We start from the raw sequence: 27,477 nt of genomic DNA, 5'->3' as shown, positions 1-27,477 counted from the left end.
ATAACAGGACTGCGCACAGGTACTGACACGTGTGTGAGGCCTAACCCTAACCCTAACCCTGCGCTAGTGTCCGATAACAGGACTGCGCACAGGTACTGACACGTGTGTGAGGCCTGCGCTAGTGTCAGATAACAGGACTGTGCACAGGTACTGACACGTGTGTGAGGCCTGCGATAGTGTCCGATAACAGGACTGCGCACAGGTACTGACACGTGTGTGAGGCCTGCGATAGTGTCCGATAACAGGACTGCGCACAGGTATTGACACGTGTGCGAGGCCTGCGATAGTGTCCGATAACAGGACTGCGCACAGGTACTGACACGCGTGTGAGGCCTGCGATAGTGTCCGATAACAGGACTGCGCACAGGTACTGACACGTGTGTGAGGCCTGCGATAGTGTCAGATAACAGGACTGTGCACAGGTATTGACACGTGTGTGAGGCCTGCGATAGTGTCCGATAACAGGACTGCGCACAGGTACTGACACGTGTGTGAGGCCTGCGATAGTGTCAGATAACAGGACTGCGCACAGGTACTGACACGTGTGTGAGGCCTGCGATAGTGTCCGATAACAGGACTGCGCACAGGTACTGACACGTGTGTGAGGCCTGCGCTAGTGTCCGATAACAGGACTGCGCACAGGTACTGACACGTGTGTGAGGCCTGCGATAGTGTCCGATAACAGGACTGCGCACAGGTACTGACACGTGTGCGAGGCCTGCGCTAGTGTCCGATAACAGGACTGCGCACAGGTACTGACACGTGTGTGAGGCCTGCGCTAGTGTCCGATAACAGGACTGTGCACAGGTACTGACACGTGTGTGAGGCCTGCGATAGTGTCCGATAACAGGACTGCGCACAGGTACTGACACGTGTGTGAGGCCTGCGATAGTGTCCGATAACAGGACTGCGCACAGGTACTGACACGTGTGTGAGGCCTGCGCGTGTGTCCGATAACAGGACTGCGCACAGGTACTGACACGTGTGTGAGGCCTGTGATAGTGTCCCATAACAGGACTGCGCACAGGTACTGACACGCGTGTGAGGCCTGCGATAGTGTCAGATAACAGGACAGCGCACAGGTACTGACACGTGTGTGAGGCCTGCGATAGTGTCAGATAACAGGACTGCGCACAGGTACTGACACGTGTGTGAGGCCTGCGATAGTGTCCGGTAACAGGACTGCGCACAGGTACTGACACGTGTGTGAGGCCTGCGATAGTGTCCGATAACAGGACTGCGCACAGGTACTGACACGTGTGTGAGGCCTGCGCGTGTGTCCGATAACAGGACTGCGCACAGGTACTGACACGTGTGTGAGGCCTGCGATAGTGTCAGATAACAGGACTGCGCACAGGTACTGACACGTGTGTGAGGCCTGCGCTAGTGTCCCATAACAGGACTGCGCACAGGTACTGACACGTGTGTGAGGCCTGCGATAGTGTCAGATAACAGGACTGCGCACAGGTACTGACACGTGTGTGAGGCCTGCGATAGTGTCCCATAACAGGACTGCGCACAGGTACTGACACGTGTGTGAGGCCTGCGATAGTGTCCGATAACAGGACTGCGCACAGGTACTGACACGTGTGTGAGGCCTGCGATAGTGTCCGATAACAGGACTGCGCACAGGTATTGACACGTGTGCGAGGCCTGCGATAGTGTCCGATAACAGGACTGCGCACAGGTACTGACACGCGTGTGAGGCCTGCGATAGTGTCCGATAACAGGACTGCGCACAGGTACTGACACGTGTGTGAGGCCTGCGATAGTGTCAGATAACAGGACTGCGCACAGGTACTGACACGTGTGTGAGGCCTGCGATAGTGTCCGATAACAGGACTGCGCACAGTTACTGACACGTGTTTGAGGCCTGCGCTAGTGTCCGATAACAGGACTGCGCACAGGTACTGACACGTGTGTGAGGCCTGCGATAGTGTCCGATAACAGGACTGCGCACAGGTACTGACACGTGTGTGAGGCCTGCGCTAGTGTCAGATAACAGGACTGCGCACAGGTACTGACACGTGTGTGAGGCCTGCGATAGTGTCCGATAACAGGACTGTGCACAGGTACTGACACGTGTGTGAGGCCTGCGATAGTGTCCGATAACAGGACTGCGCACAGGTACTGACACGTGTGTGAGGCCTGCGATAGTGTCCGATAACAGGACAGCGCACAGGTACTGACACGTGTGTGAGGCCTGCGATAGTGTCAGATAACAGGACTGCGCACAGGTACTGACACGTGTGTGAGGCCTGCGATAGTGTCAGATAACAGGACTGCGCACAGGTACTGACACGTGTGTGAGGCCTGCGATAGTGTCCGATAACAGGACTGCGCACAGGTACTGACACGTGTGTGAGGCCTGCGATAGTGTCCGATAACAGGACTGCGCACAGGTACTGACACGTGTGTGAGGCCTGCGATAGTGTCCGATAACAGGACTGCGCACAGGTACTGACACGTGTGTGAGGCCTGCGCTAGTGTCCGATAACAGGACTGCGCACAGGTACTGACACGTGTGTGAGGATGCGATAGTGTCAGATAACAGGACTGCGCACAGGTACTGACACGTGTGTGAGGCCTGCGCTAGTGTCCGATAACAGGACTGCGCACAGGTACTGACACGTGTGTGAGGCCTGCGATAGTGTCCGATAACAGGACTGCGCACAGGTACTGACACGTGTGTGAGGCCTGCGATAGTGTCAGATAACAGGACTGCGCACAGGTACTGACACGTGTGTGAGGCCTGCGATAGTGTCCGATAACAGGACTGCGCACAGGTACTGACACGTGTGTGAGGCCTGCGATAGTGTCCGATAACAGGACTGCGCACAGGTACTGACAGGTGTGTGAGGCCTGCGATAGTGTCAGATAACAGGACTGCGCACAGGTACTGACACGTGTGTGAGGCCTGCGATAGTGTCAGATAACAGGACTGCGCACAGGTACTGACACGTGTGTGAGGCCTGCGATAGTGTCAGATAACAGGACTGCGCACAGGTACTGACACGCGTGTGAGGCCTGCGATAGTGTCCGATAACAGGACTGCGCACAGGTACTGACACGTGTGTGAGGCCTGCGATAGTGTCCGATAACAGGACTGCGCACAGGTACTGACACGTGTGTGAGGCCTGCGATAGTGTCCGATAACAGGACTGCGCACAGGTACTGACACGTGTGTGAGGCCTGCGATAGTGTCCGATAACAGGACAGCGCACAGGTACTGACACGTGTGTGAGGCCTGCGATAGTGTCAGATAACAGGACTGCGCACAGGTACTGACACGTGTGTGAGGCCTGCGATAGTGTCCGATAACAGGACAGCGCACAGGTACTGACACGTGTGTGAGGCCTGCGATAGTGTCCGATAACAGGACTGCGCACAGGTACTGACACGTGTGTGAGGCCTGCGATAGTGTCCGATAACAGGACTGCGCACAGGTACTGACACGTGTGTGAGGCCTGCGCTAGTGTCCGATAACAGGACTGCGCACAGGTACTGACACGTGTGTGAGGCCTGCGCTAGTGTCCGATAACAGGACTGCGCACAGGTACTGACACGTGTGTGAGGCCTGCGATAGTGTCAGATAACAGGACTGCGCACAGGTACTGACACGTGTGTGAGGCCTGCGATAGTGTCCGATAACAGGACTGCGCACAGGTACTGACACGTGTGCGAGGCCTGCGATAGTGTCCGATAACAGGACTGCGCACAGGTACTGACACGTGTGTGAGGCCTGCGATAGTGTCAGATAACAGGACTGCGCACAGGTACTGACACGTGTGTGAGGCCTGCGCTAGTGTCCGATAACAGGACTGCGCACAGGTACTGACACGTGTGTGAGGCCTGCGATAGTGTCCGATAACAGGACTGCGCACAGGTACTGACACGTGTGTGAGGCCTGCGATAGTGTCCGATAACAGGACTGCGCACAGGTACTGACACGTGTGCGAGGCCTGCGATAGTGTCCGATAACAGGACTGCGCACAGGTACTGACACGTGTGTGAGGCCTGCGATAGTGTCAGATAACAGGACAGCGCACAGGTACTGACACGTGTGTGAGGCCTGCGATAGTGTCCGATAACAGGACTGCGCACAGGTACTGACACGTGTGTGAGGCCTGCGATAGTGTCAGATAACAGGACTGCGCACAGGTACTGACACGTGTGTGAGGCCTGCGATAGTGTCCGATAACAGGACTGCGCACAGGTACTGACACGTGTGTGAGGCCTGCGATAGTGTCCGATAACAGGACTGCGCACAGGTACTGACACGTGTGTGAGGCCTGCGCTAGTGTCCGATAACAGGACTGCGCACAGGTACTGACACGTGTGTGAGGCCTGCGCGTGTGTCCGATAACAGGACTGCGCACAGGTACTGACACGTGTGTGAGGCCTGCGATAGTGTCAGATAACAGGACTGCGCACAGGTACTGACACGTGTGTGAGGCCTGCGATAGTGTCCGATAACAGGACTGCGCACAGGTACTGACACGTGTGTGAGGCCTGCGCTAGTGTCCGATAACAGGACTGCGCACAGGTACTGACACGTGTGTGAGGCCTGCGCGTGTGTCCGATAACAGGACTGCGCACAGGTACTGACACGTGTGTGAGGCCTGCGATAGTGTCAGATAACAGGACTGCGCACAGGTACTGACACGTGTGTGAGGCCTGCGCTAGTGTCCGATAACAGGACTGCGCACAGGTACTGACACGTGTGTGAGGCCTGCGCTAGTGTCAGATAACAGGACTGCGCACAGGTACTGACACGTGTGTGAGGCCTGCGATAGTGTCCGATAACAGGACAGTGCACAGGTACTGACACGTATGTGAGGCCTGCGATAGTGTCGGATAACAGGACTGCGCACAGGTACTGACACGTGTGTGAGGCCTGCGATAGTGTCAGATAACAGGACTGCGCACAGGTACTGACACGTGTGTGAGGCCTGCGATAGTGTCCGATAACAGGACTGCGCACAGGTACTGACACGTGTGTGAGGATGCGATAGTGTCGGATAACAGGACTGCGCACAGGTACTGACACGTGTGTGAGGCCTGCGCTAGTGTCAGATAACAGGACTGCGCACAGGTACTGACACGTGTGTGAGGCCTGCGATAGTGTCCGATAACAGGACTGCGCACAGGTACTGACACGTGTGTGAGGCCTGCGATAGTGTCCGATAACAGGACTGTGCACAGGTACTGACACGTGTGTGAGGCCTGCGATAGTGTCAGATAACAGGACTGCGCACAGGTACTGACACGTGTGTGAGGCCTGCGATAGTGTCCGATAACAGGACTGCGCACAGGTACTGACACGTGTGTGAGGCCTGCGATAGTGTCAGATAACAGGACTGCGCACAGGTACTGACACGTGTGTGAAGCCTGCGCTAGTGTCCGATAACAGGACTGCGCACAGGTACTGACACGTGTGTGAGGCCTGCGATAGTATCCGATAACAGGACTGCGCACAGGTACTGACACGTGTGTGAGGCCTGCGATAGTATCCGATAACAGGACTGCGCACAGGTACTGACACGTGTGTGAGGCCTGCGCTAGTGTCAGATAACAGGACTGCGCACAGGTACTGACACGTGTGTGAGGCCTGCGATAGTGTCCGATAACAGGACTGCGCACAGGTACTGACACGTGTGTGAGGCCTGCGATAGTGTCCGATAACAGGACTGCGCACAGGTACTGACACGTGTGTGAGGCCTGCGATAGTGTCGGATAACAGGACTGCGCACAGGTACTGACACGTGTGTGAGGCCTGCGATAGTGTCAGATAACAGGACTGCGCACAGGTACTGACACGTGTGTGAGGCCTGCGATAGTGTCCGATAACAGGACTGCGCACAGGTACTGACACGTGTGTGAGGCCTGCACTAGTGTCCGATAACAGGACTGCGCACAGGTACTGACACGTGTGTGAGGCCTGCGATAGTGTCCGATAACAGGACTGCGCACAGGTACTGACACGTGTGTGAGGCCTGCGATAGTGTCCGATAACAGGACTGCGCACAGGTACTGACACGTGTGTGAGGCCTGCGATAGTGTCGGATAACAGGACTGCGCACAGGTACTGACACGTGTGTGAGGCCTGCGATAGTGTCAGATAACAGGACTGCGCACAGGTACTGACACGTGTGTGAGGCCTGCACTAGTGTCCGATAACAGGACTGCGCACAGGTACTGACACGTGTGTGAGGCCTGCGATAGTGTCCGATAACAGGACTGCGCACAGGTACTGACACGTGTGTGAGGCCTGCGCTAGTGTCCGATAACAGGACTGCGCACAGGTACTGACACGTGTGTGAGGCCTGCGCTAGTGTCCGATAACCCCAGATAAAAATACCACATGTCCCTGTCAGGTCTGCCACCCTGCCATTCCCCATTATCTCTTAGCACACAGCGCTTCCTCTGCAGCCAGGGATTCTGGGTAATGACATGCGAATGAGCACTCGCAGTGCGCCTCTCTTTACTTCTTATCCATATGAACATGGGACCCCGATAAGTGTGTGTGTGTGTGTGTGTGTGTGTGTGTGTGTGTGTGTGTGTGTGTGTGTGTGTGTGTGCCGTATTACACAGCTTTCTCAGCACTAGGTGTGTGTGTGTGTGTGTGTGTGCCGTATTACACAGCTTTCTCAGCACTAGGTGTGTGTGTGTGTGTGTGTGTGTGTGTGTGTGTGTGTGTGTGTGTGTGTGTGTGTGTGTGTGTGTGTGTGTGTGCCGTATTACACAGCTTTCTCAGCACAAGGTGTGTGTGTGTGTGTGTGTGTGTGTGTGTGTGTGTGTGTGTGTGTGTGTGTGTGTGTGTGTGTGTGTGTGTGTGTGTGTGTGTGTGTGTGTGTGTGTGTGTGCGTGCCGTATTACACAGCTTTCTCAGCACAAGTGTGTGTGTGTGTGTGTGTGTGTGTGTGTGTGTGTGTGTGTGTGTGTGTGTGTGTGTGTGTGTGTGTGTGTGTGTGTGTGCCGTATTACACAGCTTTCTCAGCACAAGGTGTGTGTGTGTGTGTGTGTGTGTGTGTGTGTGTGTCGTGTGTGTGTGTGTGTGTGTGTGTGTGTGTGTGTGTGTGTGTGTGTGTGTGCCGTATTACACAGCTTTCTCAGCACAGCCTGGCTAAAAGGTGTCTGTGTGTGTCTGCCTGTGTGTGTGTGTGTGTCTGCCTGTGTGTGTGTGTGTGTGTGTCTGCCTGTGTGTGTGTGTCTGCCTGTGTGTGTGTGTGTCTGCCTGTGTGTGTGTGTGTGTGTGTCTGCCTGTGTGTGTGTCTGCCTGTGTGTGTGTCTGCCTGTGTGTGTGTCTGCCTGTGTGTGTGTGTGTCTGCCTGTGTGTGTCTGCCTGTGTGTGTGTGTGTCAGCCTGTGTGTGTGTCAGCCTGTGTGTGTGTGTGTGTCTGCCTGTGTGTGTGTGTGTCAGCCTGTGTGTGTGTGTGTGTCTGCCTGTGTGTGTGTGTGTCAGCCTGTGTGTGTCTGCGTGCGTGCCGTACACAGCTTTCCGACCATAACCCAACCCACACACAGCAGTCTCCCTGAGGACTAGACAGATAACAGGAAGTCATCTAGTGTGGCCCTGCTCTGTGTATACCACTCTCCTCCTTACTCCCCTTGTGTATACCACTCCCCCTGTGTATACCACTCTCCCTGTGTATACCGCTCTCCCTGTGTATACCGCTCTCCCTGTGTATACCACTCCCCCTGTGTATACCTGCCCCCTGTGTATACCTGCCCCCTGTGTATACCTGCCCCCTGTGCATACCTGCTCCCCTGTGCATACCTGCTCCCCTGTGCATACCAGTCCCCCTGTGTATACCTGCCCCCCTGTGCATACCAGCCCCCCTGTGCATACCAGCCCCCCTGTGCATACCAGTCCCCCTGTGTATACCTGCCCCCCTGTGCATACCAGCCCCCCTGTGCATACCAGCCCCCCTGTGCATACCAGTCCCCCTGTGTATACCTGCCCCCTGTGCATACCTGCTCCCCTGTGCATACCTGCTCCCCTGTGCATACCAGTCCCCCTGTGTATACCTGCCCCCCTGTGCATACCAGCCCCCCTGTGCATACCAGCCCCCCTGTGCATACCAGCCCCCCTGTGCATACCAGTCCCCCTGTGCATACCAGCCCCCCTGTGCATACCAGCCCCCCTGTGCATACCAGCCCCCCTGTGCATACCAGTCCCCCTGTGTATACCAGTCCCCCTGTGCATAACAGCCCCCCTGTGCATACCAGCCCCCCTGTGCTGTCCCCTGTGTATACCTGCCCCCTGTGCATATTTGCTCCCCTGTGCATACCTGCTCCCCTGTGCATACCAGCCCCCCTGTGCATACCAGCCCCCCTGTGCATACCAGCCCCCCTGTGCTGTCCCCCTGTGTATACCAGTCCCCATGTGCTGTCCCCCCCCCCTGTGTATACCAGTCCCCCTGTGTATACCTGCCCCCCTGTGCTGTCCCCCCCTGTGCATACCAGCCCCCCTGTGTATACCTGCCCTGTGCATACTGCTCCCCTGTGCATACCTGCTCCCCTGTGGCATACCAGCCCCCCTGTGCATACCAGCCCCCCTGTGCATACCAGCCCCCCCCTGTGCTGTCCCCCTGTGTATACCAGTCCCCATGTGCTGTCCCCCCCCCCCTGTGTATACCAGTCCCCCTGTGTATACCTGCCCCCCTGTGCTGTCCCCCCCTGTGCATACCAGCCCCCCTGTGCTGTCCCCCCTGTGTATACCAGTCCCCCTGTGTATACCTGCCCCCCTGTGCTGTCCCCCCCTGTGCATACCAGCCCCCCTGTGCCAGCGACCACGGTACCGTGCCTGGACAACACCGGGATCTCTTCATTAAAACTGAATTGACTGACCAGGAATGCAGCCAAACGGTTTCAACCACAACTGCGCCAACAACTCTCTCAGGCTCCGACGAAGCCGCACCAGAGCGTGCCGGAGCCGAGACAAAGGGCGCGCGTGATCAGCTCCACACGCCCGGCCACCACCATGTTAATACTGGGCGGGCGATCTGGCAGCCACAAGCAGTCACTGTACAGAAGAGCTTACAATCTAATGTTTATTCCTGAAACAAAGGGAGATAACTGTCTCGTCCAGGTCACAAGCCAGCGACACTGGGGTGTTACTCAGTAACATTACGGCCCCTATGGGGGCCTATACATAATGATTCTATATACAGTACAGGCACCTTTTCTGCACACGATAAAACCTCATTTTCTCACTCACGCGAATCCTTTTATTCTGTCCCAGATATAGCTGCTAACACTTAGCGCCGGACATAGATATATACACACAGTCTTATAGGGAAAAGGGGAACGTTATACTGTGTTTCACAAAAAGGGTGAGAAGGGGACACAGCAAGAGAAAGGGAGAGAGGTGAGGGGGGATAGGAGAGAGAGAGAAAGATAGAGAGAGAGAAGGAGAGGGGGGGAGAGAGAGAGAAGGAGAGATGAGAGAGAGAGAGAGAGAGAGAGAGAGAGAGAGAGAGAGAGAGAGAGAGAGAGAGAGAGAGAGAGAGAGAAAGAGAGAGAAGAGAGAGAGAGAGAGAGAGAGAGAGAGAAAGAGAGAGAAAGAGAGAGAAAGAGAGAGAGAGAAAGAAAAGGTAACATGACAGGAGAGGAGAGAGAGAGAGAAAAGGTAACATGGCAGGAGAGAGAGAGAGAGAAGAGAGAGAGAAAAGGTAACATGGCAGGTAACATTGTCTCCAACAGAAACTGGCAATACTAGAAAAATTCAGCCAGACCTGGGCACTCTCGAAAAACCAGAATAATGGTATTCCAGAAAAAATCTAAAAAACATCCAACCATATCGCAATTCCCACTGAATGACAATGCACTGGACACATACCTTGGTCTGACAACCAGCTCATCAGGGAAATTCAACCTGGCCATAAATACACTGAAGGAGAAGGCCCGCAGAGCATTTTATGCTATAAGGAAACAGATATACCACCTCAAACCACCAATAAGAATCTGGGAGAAAATATTCAACAGCATCATCATGCCCATCCGTCTGTATGGCAGCGAGGTGTGGGGCCCTGTAACATACCCAGACCCCACACACCCATCCTTCTGTATGGCAGCGAGGTGTGGGGCCCTGTAACATACCCAGATACCACACACCCATCCTTCTGTATGGCAGCGAGGTGTGGGGCCCTGTAACATACCCAGATACCACACACCCATCCTTCTGTATGGCAGCGAGGTGTGGGGCCTTGTAACATACCCAGACACCACACACCCATCCTTCTGTATGGCAGCGAGGTGTGGGGCCCTGTAACATACCCAGATACCACACACCCATCCTTCTGTATGGCAGCGAGGTGTGGGGCCCTGTAACATACCCAGATACCACACACCCATCCTTCTGTATGGCAGCGAGGTGTGGGGCCTTGTAACATACCCAGACACCACACACCCATCCTTCTGTATGGCAGCGAGGTGTGGGGCCCTGTAACATACCCAGATACCACACACCCATCCTTCTGTATGGCAGCGAGGTGTGGGGCCCTGTAACATACCCAGATACCACACACCCATCCTTCGGTATGGCAGCGAGGTGTGGGGCCCCTGTAACATACCCAGACTCCACACACCCATCCTTCTGTATGGCAGCGAGGTGTGGGGCCCTGTAACATACCCAGATACCACACACCCATCCTTCTGTATGGCAGCGAGGTGTGGGGCCCTGTAACATACCCAGATACCACACACCCATCCTTCTGTATGGCAGCGAGGTGTGGGGCCCTGTAACATACCCAGATACCACACACCCATCCTTCGGTATGGCAGCGAGGTGTGGGGCCCTGTAACATACCCAGACTCCACACACCCATCCTTCTGTATGGCAGCGAGGTGTGGGGCCCTGTAACATACCCAGATACCACACACCCATCCTTCTGTATGGCAGCGAGGTGTGGGGCCCTGTAACATACCCAGATACCACACACCCATCCTTCTGTATGGCAGCGAGGTGTGGGGCCCTGTAACATACCCAGACTCCACACACCCATCCTTCTGTATGGCAGCGAGGTGTGGGGCCCTGTAACATACCCAGACTCCACACAGCCATCCTTCTGTATGGCAGCGAGGTGTGGGGCCCTGTAACATACCCAGGCTCCACAAAATGGGGTACCAGCCCAACAGAAATACTGCATCTGGAATTCTGCAAACACCTTCTCCAAGTACACAGGAGTACATGAAACAATGCATGTCGGGCTGAGCTGGGCCGCTTTCCTCTACTGCTCACGGTACAGAAGAGAGCACTGACATTCTGGGCCCACCTAAACAAGAGCCAACCACAGTCTTACTGCTACAGAGCAATGCGAAGCCAGGACCTCCTCACTAAACCCTGTGCCATCAAACAACTTGTCCTCTCACGCCAAGGACAAAACCCCACACAGATCAACAGCCTGCCGAAAAAAGAAATCAACTCAATCTCCAGCGAAATGAAGAAGCAGTATGTGACTATGTGGGGAAATGATATCCAGCGCTCAAAGAAGCTGGAAACCTACCACAGCCTACAGAGAGAATACACTCTGGCACCCTACCTACTGTAGGTAAAAGACCCAAAACAGAGACAGACCCAGAGCCAGTACAGAATCAGCGCCCACAGCCTAGAAATAGAAACAGGCAGACACCGACAGAACTGGAAGCCCCGGGAGATGAGACTGTGCCAAAGATGTGAGCTAGGAGAGCTAGAAGACGAAACACACAATACTCTGAAGTGAGGAGTGCCCACCTAGAGAAACTAACTGCTGTTATCCAGAACTTTAATAATATAGAGGAGAACCAACAAATAGCGATCCTCCTGGGAGAAGATGAAACCACAGCAGAACTGGCTACACACTATGTCAGCACCTGCCACAGGCTGAGAGACGCCCACTAACCCCCACATCCCTGCGTGAAACTGTTACCCATATACCCTGCAATCATTATACCCTACCCCCTAGTATTCGTGTAAATATTGTCCCCCATCCCCTATTATTCACGCTTTGGCAATACTGAAATGTTCTTTCATCATGCCAATAAAGGAGAGAAAGAGAAAGAGAGAGAGAAAGAGAGAGAGAAAGAGAGAGAGAGAGAGAGAGAGTAACATGTCGGGAGAGAGAGAGAGAGAATAAGGTAACATGGCAGGAGAGAGAGAGAGAATAAGGTAACATGGCAGGAGAGAGAGTGAAGGTAACATGGCGGGAGAGAGAGAGAAGATAACATGGTGGGAGAGAGAGAGAGAGAGAGAGGTAACATGGCAGGAGAGAGAGAGAAGGTAACATGGTGGGAGAGAGAGAGAGAGAGAAGCTAACATGGCGGAAGAGAGAGACAGAGTATTGTAGGATAGAGGAGAATAGGAGATATATAAACATATATAATGATGAGGACTATGAAAAGTCTTCACAGTGAAATAACAGCTACTGCAGCCACTAAAATGTGGAAGGAGGCCCGGGCTGAGTGGTGTAACAAACAAGAAAGCTTCACAATGTGAGACCACATGATTTCTGGGGAAGTGAAAGAGAAATGATATAGTCATGATGAGAGAGATAAGGAGAGGGAGAGGGAGAGGGAGAGGGAGAGAGAGAGAGAGAGAGAGAGAGAGAGAGAGAGAGAGAGAGAGAGAGAAGGAGAGAGAGAGATAAGGAGAGAGAGAGATAAGGAGAGAGAGAGATAAGGAGAGAGAGATAAGGAGAGAGAGATAAGGAGAGAGGGAGAGATAATGAGAGAGGGAGAGATAAGGAGAGAGAGAGGGAGAGAGAGAGAGATATATATAAGGAGAGAGAGAGAGATATAAGGAGAGAGAGAGAGAGATAAGGAGAGAGAGAGAGATAAGGAGAGGGAGAGAGAGAGAGAAGGAGAGAGAGATATATAAGGAGAGAGAGAGAGATAAGGAGAGAGAGAGAGATATAAGGAGAGAGATATAAGGAGAGAGAGAGATAAGGAGAGAGAGAGACGTACATTAACCCCCACACCCCTGTGTGAAACTGTTACCCATATACCGGGCAAGCATTATACCCTATCCCTAGTATTCGTGTAATTATTGTCCCCCACCCCTATTATTCACGCTTTGGCATACTGAAATGTTCTTTCAACATGCCAATAAAGCTGATTTGATTTGATTTGATTTGATATAAGGAGAGAGAGAGATATAAGGAGAGAGAGAGAGAGAGATAAGGAGAGAGAGAGATAAGGAGAGAGAGAGATAAGGAGAGAGAGAGAGATAAGGAGAGAGAGATAAGAAGAGAGAGAGAGATAAGGAGAGGGAGAGAGAGATAAGGAGAAAGAGAGAGATAAGGAGAGAGAGATAAGAAGAGAGAGAGAGATAAGGAGAGGGAGAGAGAGATAAGGAGAAAGAGAGAGATAAGGAGAGAGAGAGATAGATAAGGAGAGGGAGATAAGGAGAGAGAGATAAGGAGAAAGAGAGAGATAAGGAGAGAGAGAGAGATAAGGAGAGAGGGAGAGATAATGAGATAAGGAGAGAGAGAGATAGGGAGAGAGAGATAAGGAGAGAGAGATAAGGAGAGAGAGAGAGAGATAAGGAGAGAGGGAGAGATAATGAGATAAGGAGAGAGAGAGATAGGGAGAGAGAGATAAGGAGAGAGAGATAAGGAGAGAGAGAGAGAGATAAGGAGAGAGGGAGAGATAATGAGATAAGGAGAGAGAGATAGGGAGAGAGAGATAAGGAGAGAGAGAGAGAGATAAGGAGAGAGGGAGAGATAATGAGATAAGGAGAGAGAGAGATAGGGAGAGAGAGATAAGGAGAGAGAGAGAGAGATAAGGCGGGAGAGAGATAAGAAGAGAGAGATAAGGAGAGAGAGAGAGAGAGATAAGGCGGGAGAGAGATAAGAAGAGAGAGATAAGGAGAGAGAGAGAGATAGATAAGGAGAGAGAGATAAGGCGGGAGAGAGATCAGAAGAGAGAGAGAGAGATAAGAAGAGAGATAGATAAGGAGAGAGAGATAAGAAGATAGATAGATAAGGAGAGAGAGATAAGAAGAGAGATAGATAAGGAGAGAGAGATAAGAAGAGAGATAGATAAGGAGAGAGAGATAAGAAGAGAGATAGATAAGGAGAGAGAGATAAGGCGGGAGAGAGAGAGAGATAAGGAGCTGTTGTCACCTTCAGAAAGATTCTGAGAAAAAATGCGAGCAGGAAACAGACTGCAATGAGCAGCAGTGCGAGGAGCAGACAGAGCGGCGAGGAGCAGACAGAGCGGCGAGGAGCAGACAGAGCGGGGAGCAGACAGAGCGGGGAGGAGCAGACAGAGCGGGGAGCAGACAGAGAGAGGAGCAGACAGAGAGGGGAGCAGACAGAGAGGGGAGCAGACAGAGAGGGGAGCAGACAGAGCGGGGAGCAGACAGAGAGGGGAGCAGACAGAGCGGGGAGCAGACAGAGAGGGGAGCAGACAGAGCGGGGAGCAGACAGAGAGGGGAGCAGACAGAGAGGGGAGCAGACAGAGCGGGGAGCAGACAGAGAGGGGAGCAGACAGAGCGGGGAGCAGACAGAGAGGGGAGCAGACAGAGCGGGGAGCAGACAGAGCGGGGAGCAGACAGAGAGGGGAGCAGACAGAGCGGGGAGCAGACAGAGAGGGGAGCAGACAGAGCGGGGAGCAGACAGAGAGGGGAGCAGACAGAGAGGGGAGCAGACAGAGCGGGGAGCAGACAGAGCGGCGAGGAGACAGAGCGGGGAGCAGACAGAGCGGCGAGGAGACAGAGCGGGGAGCAGACAGAGCGGCGAGGAGACAGAGCGGGGAGCAGACAGAGCGGCGAGGAGACAGAGCGGGGATCAGACAGAGAGGGGAGCAGACAGAGCGGGGAGCAGACAGAGCAGGAAGCAGACAGAGAGGGGAGCAGACAGAGAGGGGAGCAGACAGAGAGGGGAGCAGACAGAGCGGGGAGCAGACAGAGCGGCGAGGAGACAGAGCGGGGATCAGACAGAGAGGGGAGCAGACAGAGAGGGGAGCAGACAGAGCGGGGAGCAGACAGAGCAGGAAGCAGACAGAGAGGGGAGCAGACAGAGCGGGGAGCAGACAGAGCAGGAAGCAGACAGAGAGGGGAGCAGACAGAGAGGGGAGCAGACAGAGAGGGGAGTGTTACAAAAGTTTCTTCTTCAGAAAATCAGGACTCAGTTTCAGTTCAAATATATCAGCAGTTTATTCTTCAATCAGCTTTCAATCTTCAATAAGCTTTTACATAGCAAAGATACATACATACTCTTACTTGTCAGTTCAAAATACAGAAGGGTAGTAGTTTAAACTACATTACCCATGATTCTTATACTTTTCTGAACAAAGAACTCATCAATCAATGTCTCTTTCTCTCCTGATTAAACAGACTGATTTCCTTAGGAGGTAAAAACCCCTAGGGACCTTCTGCTGGCAGACAGGACCCCGAGACACTGATACCTACATACTGTTTATACAATTATAACCATATGTGAACTCTGATTTCCAAGCTGACCATGAGCCTTTCATGAAAGCAGCATGAAAGCAGCATGTTGAACTTATAACATGTTAACCAGTTGGGTGCTGAATATATATAATACATGTGTATATACTTGTATTGCTATTCTACTTTTAATACAGAAAATATATAACTAAACTTATTTCATCAAGCCCCTCTTTGATACTGTAAGTATCATTTCTTATAAGCTGATCTTGTAATTAAACAATTTGCTTGAGAATCATAGTCTGCCCAAATGTTAGTATTTGTTTTTGTCATGTTTAACCTAATTATTACTAGTTTTGTCCTATTAAAACTTCAACATTCCATATTATTCACTCTTACTACTCCCTGGATTATTTGATTAACCCCTCCTATCCTTCTACAAAACCGTGTATCATTGCTATTATCACTTAAAACTCCTGTTAAGACACACTCATAAGGATATTTCATACATTCAACAAGATTAGTTTGTTCTTCACATTCCATTGCTGTCCCCAAAGAAACCATTGTACTGCACAATAATAATAATAATAATGTCATTGTTCTGTATACTGAGGTCCCCCAGTTCCAGATCTTCCGTTGTTTTGCTTCTTTCTTTGGTAAAAGTTTCTTTGGAATGAATTCATCTGAACATTGTTCTGAATCAGGTATTCGCTTATACCCTTCCTGCATCATAAATGCTTCATATCCAAATGGTCGTACAGTCCATTGTCCAATGTTAAAAGTCATCTGTAACATAAAAAAACTAAAACAGTATCATTGTTCTTTTAACCCTTGACCTTCATAACTAGCTTACATTGATCAATATGTACTAACATGGAAGCACTTGCTTTTGGTTTGGTATTAACACGTTGTATTTGTAGAACAGTTTGACCCATTTTCTTAAGAATAGTATAAGGTCCTTCCCAACCTGCATGCCATGGGCCAGGTTTCCTGAATGTTTTTACCATAACTTTCATTCCTGGAAGAAATTTATAAGCTGGATTCACTTTTACATCCCCATTTTCTCTAGGAGCCATGTTTTCTGCCGCAAAATGTAAAAGTTTAGCTAACTGACCTTGCAATACAGATAACCATTGAGTATGCTCGGTGGCCATCTTTAATGGTCCCGAAACTTGAGGTTCTGATGGAAAAACTAAAGGCATCCGCCTTCCAGTCATTAACTCATGAGGAGTTAACCGTGTTCTTGCATTGGGTGTTGCTCGAATAGACATAAGAACTCCTGGTAAATGATTAACCCAATGTTTGCCATATTCTGCTAACATCTTTTTAAGTCTTGATTTCAATGTTCTATTCATTCTTTCAACTATCCCAGCTGACTGCGGATGATATGGGACATGAAACCGCTGCTGGATCCCCAGCAGGGAACATAAATATTTCATAATTTCACCTATGAAATGTGGCCCATTATCTGATTCAATTACTCTTGGAAATCCCCAAACTGAAAACACTTCTTTCCACAAAGCTTTGGCTGTGCTTAGAGCAGTATTGTTGGTTAGTGGAATAGCTTCTACCCATTTGGAGAATATATCCACTATTACAAGACAATACTGTAGCCCTCCTGGAGCTGCTGGTAAAGGACCTATGAAATCAATTTGAATCGATTCCCAGGGACCACCTGCCAAAGGCACTCGCTGTAATACAGGTCTCTGTCCTTTGGGCCTTGGATTGAATTGAGCACAAATTAAACATTCCTCACATACTTCCTGACACCTTTTTTCAATATTTTCACCCTCAAATTTAGCCATGATAATTTCTTTTAAAGATTGAATTCCTATATGACCCAATTGACAGTGATTGAATTGAATTAGTTCCTTTAAGATCCCTTTTGGAACATATGGACAGAAAGTACCATCATCTCTTATGGATCCCCATAAGCCTGTTTCTTTATGTAGTGTATAGTCCCTTTTTAACATAGATTCCTGCTGTTGTTGCAATAGCTTTAAATCTGCAACTGGTTCTCCTAGTGTTTCTCTTTTAAGGGTAACTGCAAGAATTATGTGTTCAGGATATAACAATTCTCCTACCAAAGCAGCTTCTCGAGCAGCTTTGTCTACGAGATTGTTATTGATAGACTCATAATCTTTTGTGACCTGGTGCGCTTTAACCTTTATGATACTACACCTGTCAGGTGTTTTAGCAGCTTGATCAAAGAGTTCTTGCAATATTACACCATGAGCCAATGGTTTATTTTGAGAGTCCACCATACCACGCTTGGACCATACAGGTAAATGTAGTGTAAGTGATTTAACTACATACCCACTATCACTAAAGATGTTACAGTGTTCATAACCCATATTGATGGCTTTCTTAACTGCCTCTAATTCTGCCCTTTGAGCTGACATCCCTCCAGGAAGTCTATATTTCCAGACTTCTTGCGTGTCAGGATTCAAAATAGCAAAACCTGTTTTGTACTGCCCTTCATAGAAAAAGCGTGCCCCATCTACAAACAATGATACTCCGTCCGGCTTCATTTGTTTGGAGAATGGAGACCATGCCTCTTCCTCTACTGCTTCCTGACAATCATGAGGAGTCCCAGAAAAATTCATTAGCTCAGGTAAAACAAATTTTGTGCTACTCTCTACCGTTAAGAGTCGATCCTGTAATTTTAATACCCACTGAGCTAATCTAGCAGAATGTACTGCCATGTCTGTGCGGGACTGGAGAAGTTTTAAAGGTGTATGTGGTGTTTGGATTATAATAGTCCCAAATCCTATTATGTGTTCCATTGCTTCTAAAGCCCAATTAATAGCCATTAATTGTTTAACACATTCATACATCCCCTTCTCAACTGGTGTCATTAAGCGAGAGAAGTATCCCAATATCCTCTCTTCTTTGTATTGTTTTTGCAAAAGCACTGCAGAAATAGATTCTTTCCCTGCATGACACTGTATGATATAAGGTGAATCTATCACAGGTGCAGCTAATGTTGGGGCTCGGCTGAGTTCCCGTTTAAGCTGAACCCATGCTTGCTCAGTTACATCTGTCCAGAGTAACGTGTCCTGCAATTGTGAACCTTTTAAAAGATCATACAATGGTTTGGCAATTCCTGCCATATTCATGATAAACTCTCTACTGAAGTTAACTAATCCTAGAAACTTCCGAAGATCACCTATTGTAAGTGGCCTAGGTAATAATTGTACTGCTTCTACACGTTTTTGTCGTGGAGATTTACCTTGATCTGTAATATCCACTCCCAAAAAAGCAACTTTTGACTGCAGCAGCTGTACTTTTTGTGTGTTCAATTTTAAGCCTGCTTGCATCAATGCTTCACAAAGATAATGTAAAATGTTTACATGCTCCTGTATATCCTCTGTTTGAATAAGAAGGTCATCTACATACTGCAAAATCTTATCTCCATATCCTAAGGGTTCAATTACACCTGCTAGCGCTTTATGGAAGTATACCGGCGAGGAATGGAAACCTTGCGGGAGTACTCTCCATAAATATTGTTTATTTTGAAAAGTAAAAGCAAACCTGTACTGACTTTTCTCAGCAAGTGGAATTGCAAAATAGCCGTTTCTTATATCTAGGCAAGAAAAATACTTTGCTTTACCATTAACCCTTGCCATGATATCAGGAGATGAAGCCACGAGATGTGCTGCTGGAGGTGTGTATTTATTTACAACGCGTAAATCCACCACCAACCTCCAAGACCCATCTGCTTTCTTCACTGGCCAAATTGGAGAATTGCATTTAGAATTACCTTCTCTTAGTGCCCCTTGTCTTACCAAAGCATCTATTATTTCTTTAATAGGTTTTTCTGCTTCTTGTGGGAATTTGTACTGTCTTACTGCTGGTGGATCAGGACCTTCAACTACAACTTCCACCTCCATCCGCCCACAATCCTGTTTGGATGTGGACCAGAGATCTGGAAACTGCAATTGAAGCTGTGCCAGCAATCCACTAGTGTCCTCCAGTAATGCTTGTTTCTCTTTAACTTGCACAGGACATGTATCCCAAAAATCAGTCAATCCAAAACATACCCCTTCTGTTCTAGGTTTAACTCTGGGCCATGGATTATCATAATTTGCTTTCCAAAGGATCAAATTATGCAAATCAACAGTTAATCCATGTTTGAGAATATTGTCCATCCCTAAAATATTATACAGACCTCCCGGCTGAAACCAGAAATCCCATATTTCTGTGCCCCAATGTAATTTTACTTTTTTATTGGAAGCTAAATAAGCCATGTCATGTGAACCATTAAACCCAATTAATGTAATAGATGTGTTGCTATCATCTATGGCTATATTCTCTTTTGTGAGAGACACTGAAGCCCCAGTGTCCACTAAAAACTCCAGTCTTTTCCCCTCCATTGTTCCTTGTATATATGGTCTGCCATCTCCCCCTAGAGTAATTTCTGTAAGGTATGACAAAGGATCAATGGGAGGACCACACCCCTATGCTGAAGCAACTAATCCCTTTACAATTCTTTCACCAGACTTGCATTGATCAGCCTCATCCATACGAGCCTTTATTAACATTATCTCATCCCTGCATGCCTGGTATTCACTAATAGTACAAGTGGATGCTGAAGGAGCGGAAGGAATTACATATTTCTCTTCGCTTCTGATAGCATGCACTGACTGTACTTGATTATTGTAAGTTTGGGCATGTCCCTGTTTCTTGTATGCTGGGTTAAGCCCATTTTCCTTACCCTTGTTTTCCTGGTCTGCCTGAAACTTGTAACAATTTCTTTTAAAATGACCTGGTTTATTACAGTAAAAACACACACACTCCTGATTTTGTGCATTATCAGCAGATTGATTTCTCTGATTGTTCCATCCCTGCCCTTTTCCCTGAGAGCCTTTGAACCCCCCACGGTTAGCAGATCTACCTCTTGATGCTACATAAGATACTTGACCAAATCCTTCATCCTCAAAACCTTGATAAGCAAAGACTTTGGCTGCTTCCATGCCCTTATTTTGAAAAAGCATTCGAGCCTCCAAAATCTGTGATGCAGCATGATCCACATTAGGTGAGTCAAATGCTCTAAACTTTACTACATCTGATAACCCCTGAATTTTACTGACAAATTCAATAACACATTGCTTATCATCATCTTTTGTCATTTTAGCAGGATCTTTGCTATTTATTAAACACCATGCCTTAGTCCACATACTAGCACAAACTCTCATGTCATCCTCTTTATTTATTTTAAAAGAGTCCAGAACATTAGGGAGCAGTCTCTCAACTCCCGTAGCACTCTGTACTACCAATAGCAATCTTTGAGTCTCAGAAGGGAAAATGTTTTTTAACACTTCATCATCATCTCCTTTTCCCCACTGTGCCTCATCATCTTGCAAAATTTGATTTTGTATCATTGTTTCAAATTTAGATTTTACCCATGAACTAAGGGCAGCTGGTAACCAAATTAACAACATTTTGTATGCATCAACATTGTCAAACCCTCTTTTTGTTATTTCTCCTTCAAAAATACCACAATTGTAAAATGGACCTTTTTTCTCATCATACTTAGGAAAGTCTTTTACCAACTTGGACATTTTTAGATTGTCCAAATTAGAAGAGCCTGTCACAGTATGCAAATGATTGGACAAATCAGATTTTAGCAAATCCCAATTAACTTTTTCTTCTGCATACTTAGTACCTTCTAATACTTGTATTCCCTGTGATAGAGGATCAGTAACTTTCCACAATACCTCAGTGCGGTCTATTAAATCACCCACACTGCGAATAGTGTCTTTTTGAACCTCTTGCAATTTTTCAGCATCGTCACTCAAAGCTCGCACTGCTGCCCGCAGTAGATCAACAGTGAGGCGATTCTGACCAAGAGCTTCTTTTAATGGTCCTATACGCACTTTCATTTTTTGTACCTGAGGTGACTCCTCAGCAGATTCTGAAGTACCTGTCTCAACTGTTTCAATAACAGTCATATTATCCAGAACCTGATCTAGGTTGTCAATGGCATTTACTATTTTACTCATTAAATCAGACATTTGATTATAAGCAGGTACTCTTGGAGTACTGAGTCTAGACAAGCGAGGCATAGATTGTGGACCACGTGGTGTAGACATATTTAAAGTACTGTTCGTGGTTACACCCATTATTGCCCCCATCAATATATCCCTCTTGTCTTTAGACTGAGTACATACAATACAACCATCACTTTCCTTTTTATAACACTCTTGCATTGCATTTGAAGTATCTATAAAACCTTTAGCTAACAAGCCTACTTTCTTTTCATCTTTAAACATTTCAAATGTTCTCCCTTCTACTTCTTTAATTCCATCTAAGACAAACAACATAAAATCATCCCAAATATCCAAAGGATTACCCCCAGAGATGTTGGTATCCAAAGAATATTTGGAGGCTTTTCTCTTAAGCCAGTCCATTTTCAAACGATAATCAATATATGGACTAAAAAAAACTTTAAATTTGATTATCGTGACTACCCTCCTTCAGTATGTAAGTAACGAATAACGTACCGTTACAGGGGTTCTGAAGTGGAAGCGTGCACTCCTCCACTATATAGCACCCCTTTTTCTTCTGTATCTTTGCTCAAGAGACACCCCGCCTTATTCCGGGCCCAAATGAAGTAACCAGGCGACCTTGGGTTGCTGATTTGTCTCTTTCCTTGGTCTTTGTACTTCACAAAATAACAGACGTCTTTCCTTTATCCTCACGGTATACCAAATCTTCCTCCTGAACTGGAACCAATTTCCTTGAATGAAGTCTTTCAATTCCGGATCTTCATGGGCAACGTTTACAGACTAGGAATAAGGTCTATGGAAACCCTCTCTCCTTTTGGGAGACACGATAACTCTCACCTTTTTATTCCTTTTAGCTGTTAGTCCATGCCCGCTGCATTCTCCACCATTATGTTACAAAAGTTTCTTCTTCAGAAAATCAGGACTCAGTTTCAGTTCAAATATATCAGCAGTTTATTCTTCAATCAGCTTTCAATCTTCAATAAGCTTTTACATAGCAAAGATACATACATACTCTTACTTGTCAGTTCAAAATACAGAAGGGTAGTAGTTTAAACTACATTACCCATGATTCTTATACTTTTCTGAACAAAGAACTCATCAATCAATGTCTCTTTCTCTCCTGATTAAACAGACTGATTTCCTTAGGAGGTAAAAACCCCTAGGGACCTTCTGCTGGCAGACAGGACCCCGAGACACTGATACCTACATACTGTTTATACAATTATAACCATATGTGAACTCTGATTTCCAAGCTGACCATGAGCCTTTCATGAAAGCAGCATGAAAGCAGCATGTTGAACTTATAACATGTTAACCAGTTGGGTGCTGAATATATATAATACATGTGTATATACTTGTATTGCTATTCTACTTTTAATACAGAAAATATATAACTAAACTTATTTCATCAGGGAGCAGACAGAGAGGGGAGCAGACAGAGCGGGGAGCAGACAGAGAGGGGAGCAGACAGAGCAGGGAGCAGACAGAGAGGGGAGCAGACAGAGCGGGGAGCAGACAGAGAGGGGAGCAGACAGAGCGGGGAGCAGACAGAGAGGGAAGCAGACAGAGAGGGGAGCAGACAGAGCGGGGAGCAGACAGAGAGGGGAGCAGACAGAGCAGGAAGCAGACAGAGAGGGGAGCAGACAGAGCGGGGAGCAGACAGAGCGGGGAGCAGAGCGAGGAGCAGACAGAGAGGGGAGGAGACAGAGCGGGGAGCAGACAGAGAGCGGGGAGCAGACAGAGCGGCGAAGAGACAGAGAGGGGAGCAGAGCGAGGAGCAGACAGAGAGGGGAGCAGACAGAGCGGGGAGCAGACAGAGCGGGGAGCAGACAGAGAGGGGAGCAGACAGAGCGGGGAGCAGACAGAGCGGGGAGCAGACAGAGCGGGGAGCAGACAGAGAGCGGGGAGCAGACAGAGCGGGGAGCAGACAGAGCGGGGAACAGACAGAGAGGGGAGCAGAGCGAGGAGCAGACAGAGCGGGGAGCAGAGCGAGAAGCAGACAGATACAAATCATTGCTCCCACGGGCCTCATTGCCTCTTTGTATCTTTTTGCCTTATTTGTGTCATTCTGTTCATGTGATTATCAAATCTCTTTATTCCCTTTGTACCGCACTGCGGCATATGTTAGCGCCTTACAAATAAACCATAATAATACTGACACAGTCAACCATGCAGTATACACACACACACACACACACACACACACACACACACACACACACACACACACACACACACACACACACACACACACACACACACACACACACACAGTCACACACACAGACAAAGATAAACACATACTTTCAGATACACACACCTACACACTTTCGGACACACACCTACACACTTTCGGACACACACCTACACACTTTCGGACACACACCACTAACCTTGCTGTATTTCTGGAACGTGAATTCGTCCATATCGGTCTTCGGGTCGGACACACACTCCAGGGTCACATCCTCCCCCTCCAGGACCGGGGCCCGGGGGCCAGAGACCTGTAACACAGGGGGGGCTGAGAGAGACATGCACAAGTCATTCACTGACCGGTAACTGGGCGCGGAGATCATTAACCCCTTCACCTCACCGGGAGAGGGGAGAGACAATGCAGCTGGCAAGTAATTCAAGTGGTAATGTAGGTCCAGTTACAGGAGAGAGAAAAACACACAACATAACCACAAGTATCAACTAAAGTACAGAGCTTCCCAAACCTCACAGGTCTCTTCTTCACATGTACAGAGCTTCCCAAACCTCACAGGTATCTTCTTCACATGTACAGAGCTTTCCAAACCTCACAGGTCTCTTCTTCACATACACAGAGCTTTCCAAACCTCACAGGTCTCTTCTTCACATGTACAGAGCTTTCCAAACCTCACAGGTTTCTTCTTCACATGTACAGAGCTTTCCAAACCTCACAGGTCTCTTCTTCACCTGTACAGAGCTTTCCAAACCTCACAGGTCTCTTCTTCACCTGTACAGAGCTTTCCAAACCTCACATGTCTCTTCTTCACATGTACAGAGCTTTCCAAACCTCAGAGGTCTCTTCTTCACATACACAGAGCTTTCCAAACCTCACAGGTCTCTTCTTCACATGTACAGAGTTTTCCAAACCTCACAGGTCTCTTCTTCACATGTACAGAGCTTTCCAAACCTCACAGGTCTCTTCTTCACCTGTACAGAGCTTTCCAAACCTCACAGGTCTCTTCTTCACCTGTACAGAGCTTTCCAAACCTCACAGGTCTCTTCTTCACATGTACAGAGCTTTCCAAACCTCACAGGTCTCTTCTTCACATGTACAGAGCTTTCCAAACATCACAGGTTTCTACTTCACATGTACAGAGCTTTCCAAACCTCACAGGTCTCTTCTTCACCTGTACAGAGCTTTCCAAACCTCACAGGTCTCTTCTTCACCTGTACAGAGCTTTCCAAACCTTACAGGTCTCTTTTAAGAGTGTACTAAAGAGGAGACCTGTGAGGCTGGCAAAGCTCTGTACAATAGAGCCTCAACTAGAATTATATTTTTATTTTGGTCAATTAAAAGGTTTCACAATCTTCTGCATCTTCATCATCAGGAGAGCGTCGCCGCCTGGTACAGCGCTGTGTACATGAGAGGTGAGCAGGGCAGATTCATAGGTGACCTATGAACGTATAGATATTTATATAGAACTATCTGAATCGTAATTCATATATGCATTACATTAATCCCCTTTACTGGGATCTCTCTGGCAGTGAAGGGGTTAACTTGTCCTGCAACCCCGAAACTAGCTGCATAAATGCACCAGTTCTTCCTAAATGTCGCCACAAACCACAGCACGCACGCAACCCAGGCCCTCTCCGTGGCTTCAGCCGTGGGCATGCAACCCAGGCCCTCTCCGTGGCTTTAGCCGTGGGCATGCAACCCAGGCCCTCTCCGTGGCTTCAGCCGTGGGCATGCAACCCAGGCCCTCTCCGTGGCTTCAGCCGTGGGTATGCAACCCAGGCCCTCTCCGTGGCTTCAGTCGTTGGCATGCAACCCAGGCCCTCTCCGTGGCTTGAGCCGTGGGCATGCAAACCAGGCCCTCTCCGTGGCTTCAGCCGTGGGCATGCAGTGGGATTTAGGGTTTTAAAGAGAAATACCGATACACTGAGACGTATACAGAACACACACGGGTGTATAGAAACCCAGTGATACACACACACACAAACACACACACAGACACACACACACACACACACACAACACAATGCACAGGAACACAGAGAGACACAGCTAAACATGCACATAGATACACACACACACACACACACACACACACACACAACACAATGCACAGGAACACAGAGAGACAAAGCTAAACATGCACATAGATACACACACACACACACACACACACACACACACACACACACACAGAGATAAACATGACCATAAACATAAACACAGACACAACTAAAATGTGGATGCGGACACACACAACCTACACACAACCTACACAAAACCCCACAAAATACACAGAGATACAGTTGCGCGCGCACACACACACAAAGATAAACAAGAAAATAAGTATCCAGACACACAATTACACAAATAAACAAACCAGGCAAGAGATACAAAGAAAAATAGACACAAATAATGACAAATTAAACAAAGCCACATGAACAGACATATTTAATAACAAAAACATAGGTACACAAACACGTCACAAAGAAACAGGTACACAGATACACATGCACAGTTTACACTTGGATACAAAGACACACAAAATGAATAACAAAGACAGGCAAACATACATTTAGAAACATAGAAAAAGTTACACAAAGACACACAAATTGCACTGTGACACATTCAGTCACACACGGATACAAAGACACATAGCCACAGATATACAAATACATACATCGGCTCACAACTTACCCCCCTGTGTGTTAAGAACACAAAGCAAAGAGATCACCCACACAACACACTTCATCTTGCTGCTTGTTGATGCGTTTCTGTTGTCTAAACTTCCAGCTTCCTGGTATAGACAGTCAGACACACACACACGCACACACACGCACACACACACACACGTCATAACACGGAGACTACACCCTCACAGGGTTAATTACAAAGCCGGACATGGAAGTTTGCAAACTCTTCCCACCACTGGCCAATGGGAGTGCGGCGGGACTGCCGCATCACCTGTTACCGGGCAGATACAGCTGGAACAGTCCTGAAAGGCAAAGTGTGTGCTGTGTGTCAGCACTGTGTCACCCAGGGGCGGCCAACTCAGTCCTCAAGGGCCCTCAACAGGCCTGGTCTTCCGGATATCCCTGCTTCAGCACAGGTGGTGCAGTCGTTGACTGTGCCACTGATTGAGCTACCTGTGCTGAAACTGGGATACCCTAAAAACCTGACCTGTTAGTGCCCGCGAGGACCAGGGTTGGCCGCCCCGGGGTTAACCCTTTGATGCCAGATCAGCCTGCCACGCTTTGTCTTTATACGGACTGTAGGCACCGAGACTTCACTGAGCCACTTCCAGCCACGGGACACACAGCATGGGCTGGGAGGCGCCCGCTCCTTGTGATAACGGGCTGCAGGCACCGAGACCACACTGAGCCACTTCCAGCCACGGGACACACAGCGTGGGCTGGAGGCGCCCGCTCCTTGTGATAACGGGCTGCAGGCACCGAGACCACACTGAGCCACTTCCAGCCACGGGACACACAGCGTGGGCTGGAGGCGCCCGCTCCTTGTGATAACGGACTGCAGGCACCGAGACCACACTGAGCCACTTCCAGCCACGGGACACACAGCGTGGGCTGGAGGCGCCCGCTCCTTGTGATAACGGGCTGCAGGCACCGAGACCACACTGAGCCACTTCCAGCCACGGGACACACAGCGTGGGCTGGAGGCGCCCGCTCCTTGTGATAACGGGCTGCAGGCACCGAGACTTCACTGAGCCACTTCCAGCCACGGGACACACAGCGTGGGCTGGAGGCGCCCGCTCCTTGTGATAACGGGCTGCAGGCACCGAGACTTCACTGAGCCACTTCCAGCCACGGGACACACAGCGTGGGCTGGAGGCGCCCGCTCCTTGTGATAACGGGCTGCAGGCACCGAGACTTCACT

General features: G+C 49.1%; 1 protein-coding gene across 1 annotated transcript in view; it reads right to left on the bottom strand.

The window, feature by feature from the left end:
• The window catches only part of LOC142497969 (sialic acid-binding Ig-like lectin 16), a 50,353-nt gene extending 23,915 nt beyond the window's left edge, over positions 1-26,438 (bottom strand). Inside the window, exons 1-2 of the mRNA XM_075606455.1 lie at positions 26,281-26,438; positions 23,777-23,901 (exon numbers count right to left, since the gene is read on the bottom strand). Of these exons, the coding sequence (XP_075462570.1) occupies positions 23,777-23,901; positions 26,281-26,335 (180 nt within the window). The 5' untranslated portion in view covers positions 26,336-26,438. The remainder of the gene's footprint in view (positions 1-23,776; positions 23,902-26,280) is intronic.
• Positions 26,439-27,477: the final 1,039 nt, after the last annotated feature.

Source organism: Ascaphus truei, chromosome 6 (genome assembly GCF_040206685.1).
Source record: "Ascaphus truei isolate aAscTru1 chromosome 6, aAscTru1.hap1, whole genome shotgun sequence".
NCBI classification, from domain to species: Eukaryota; Metazoa; Chordata; class Amphibia; order Anura; family Ascaphidae; genus Ascaphus; species Ascaphus truei.
Note: the sequence above shows the minus strand (reverse complement) of the source record. Positions and strands in the feature narration are given on the sequence as shown.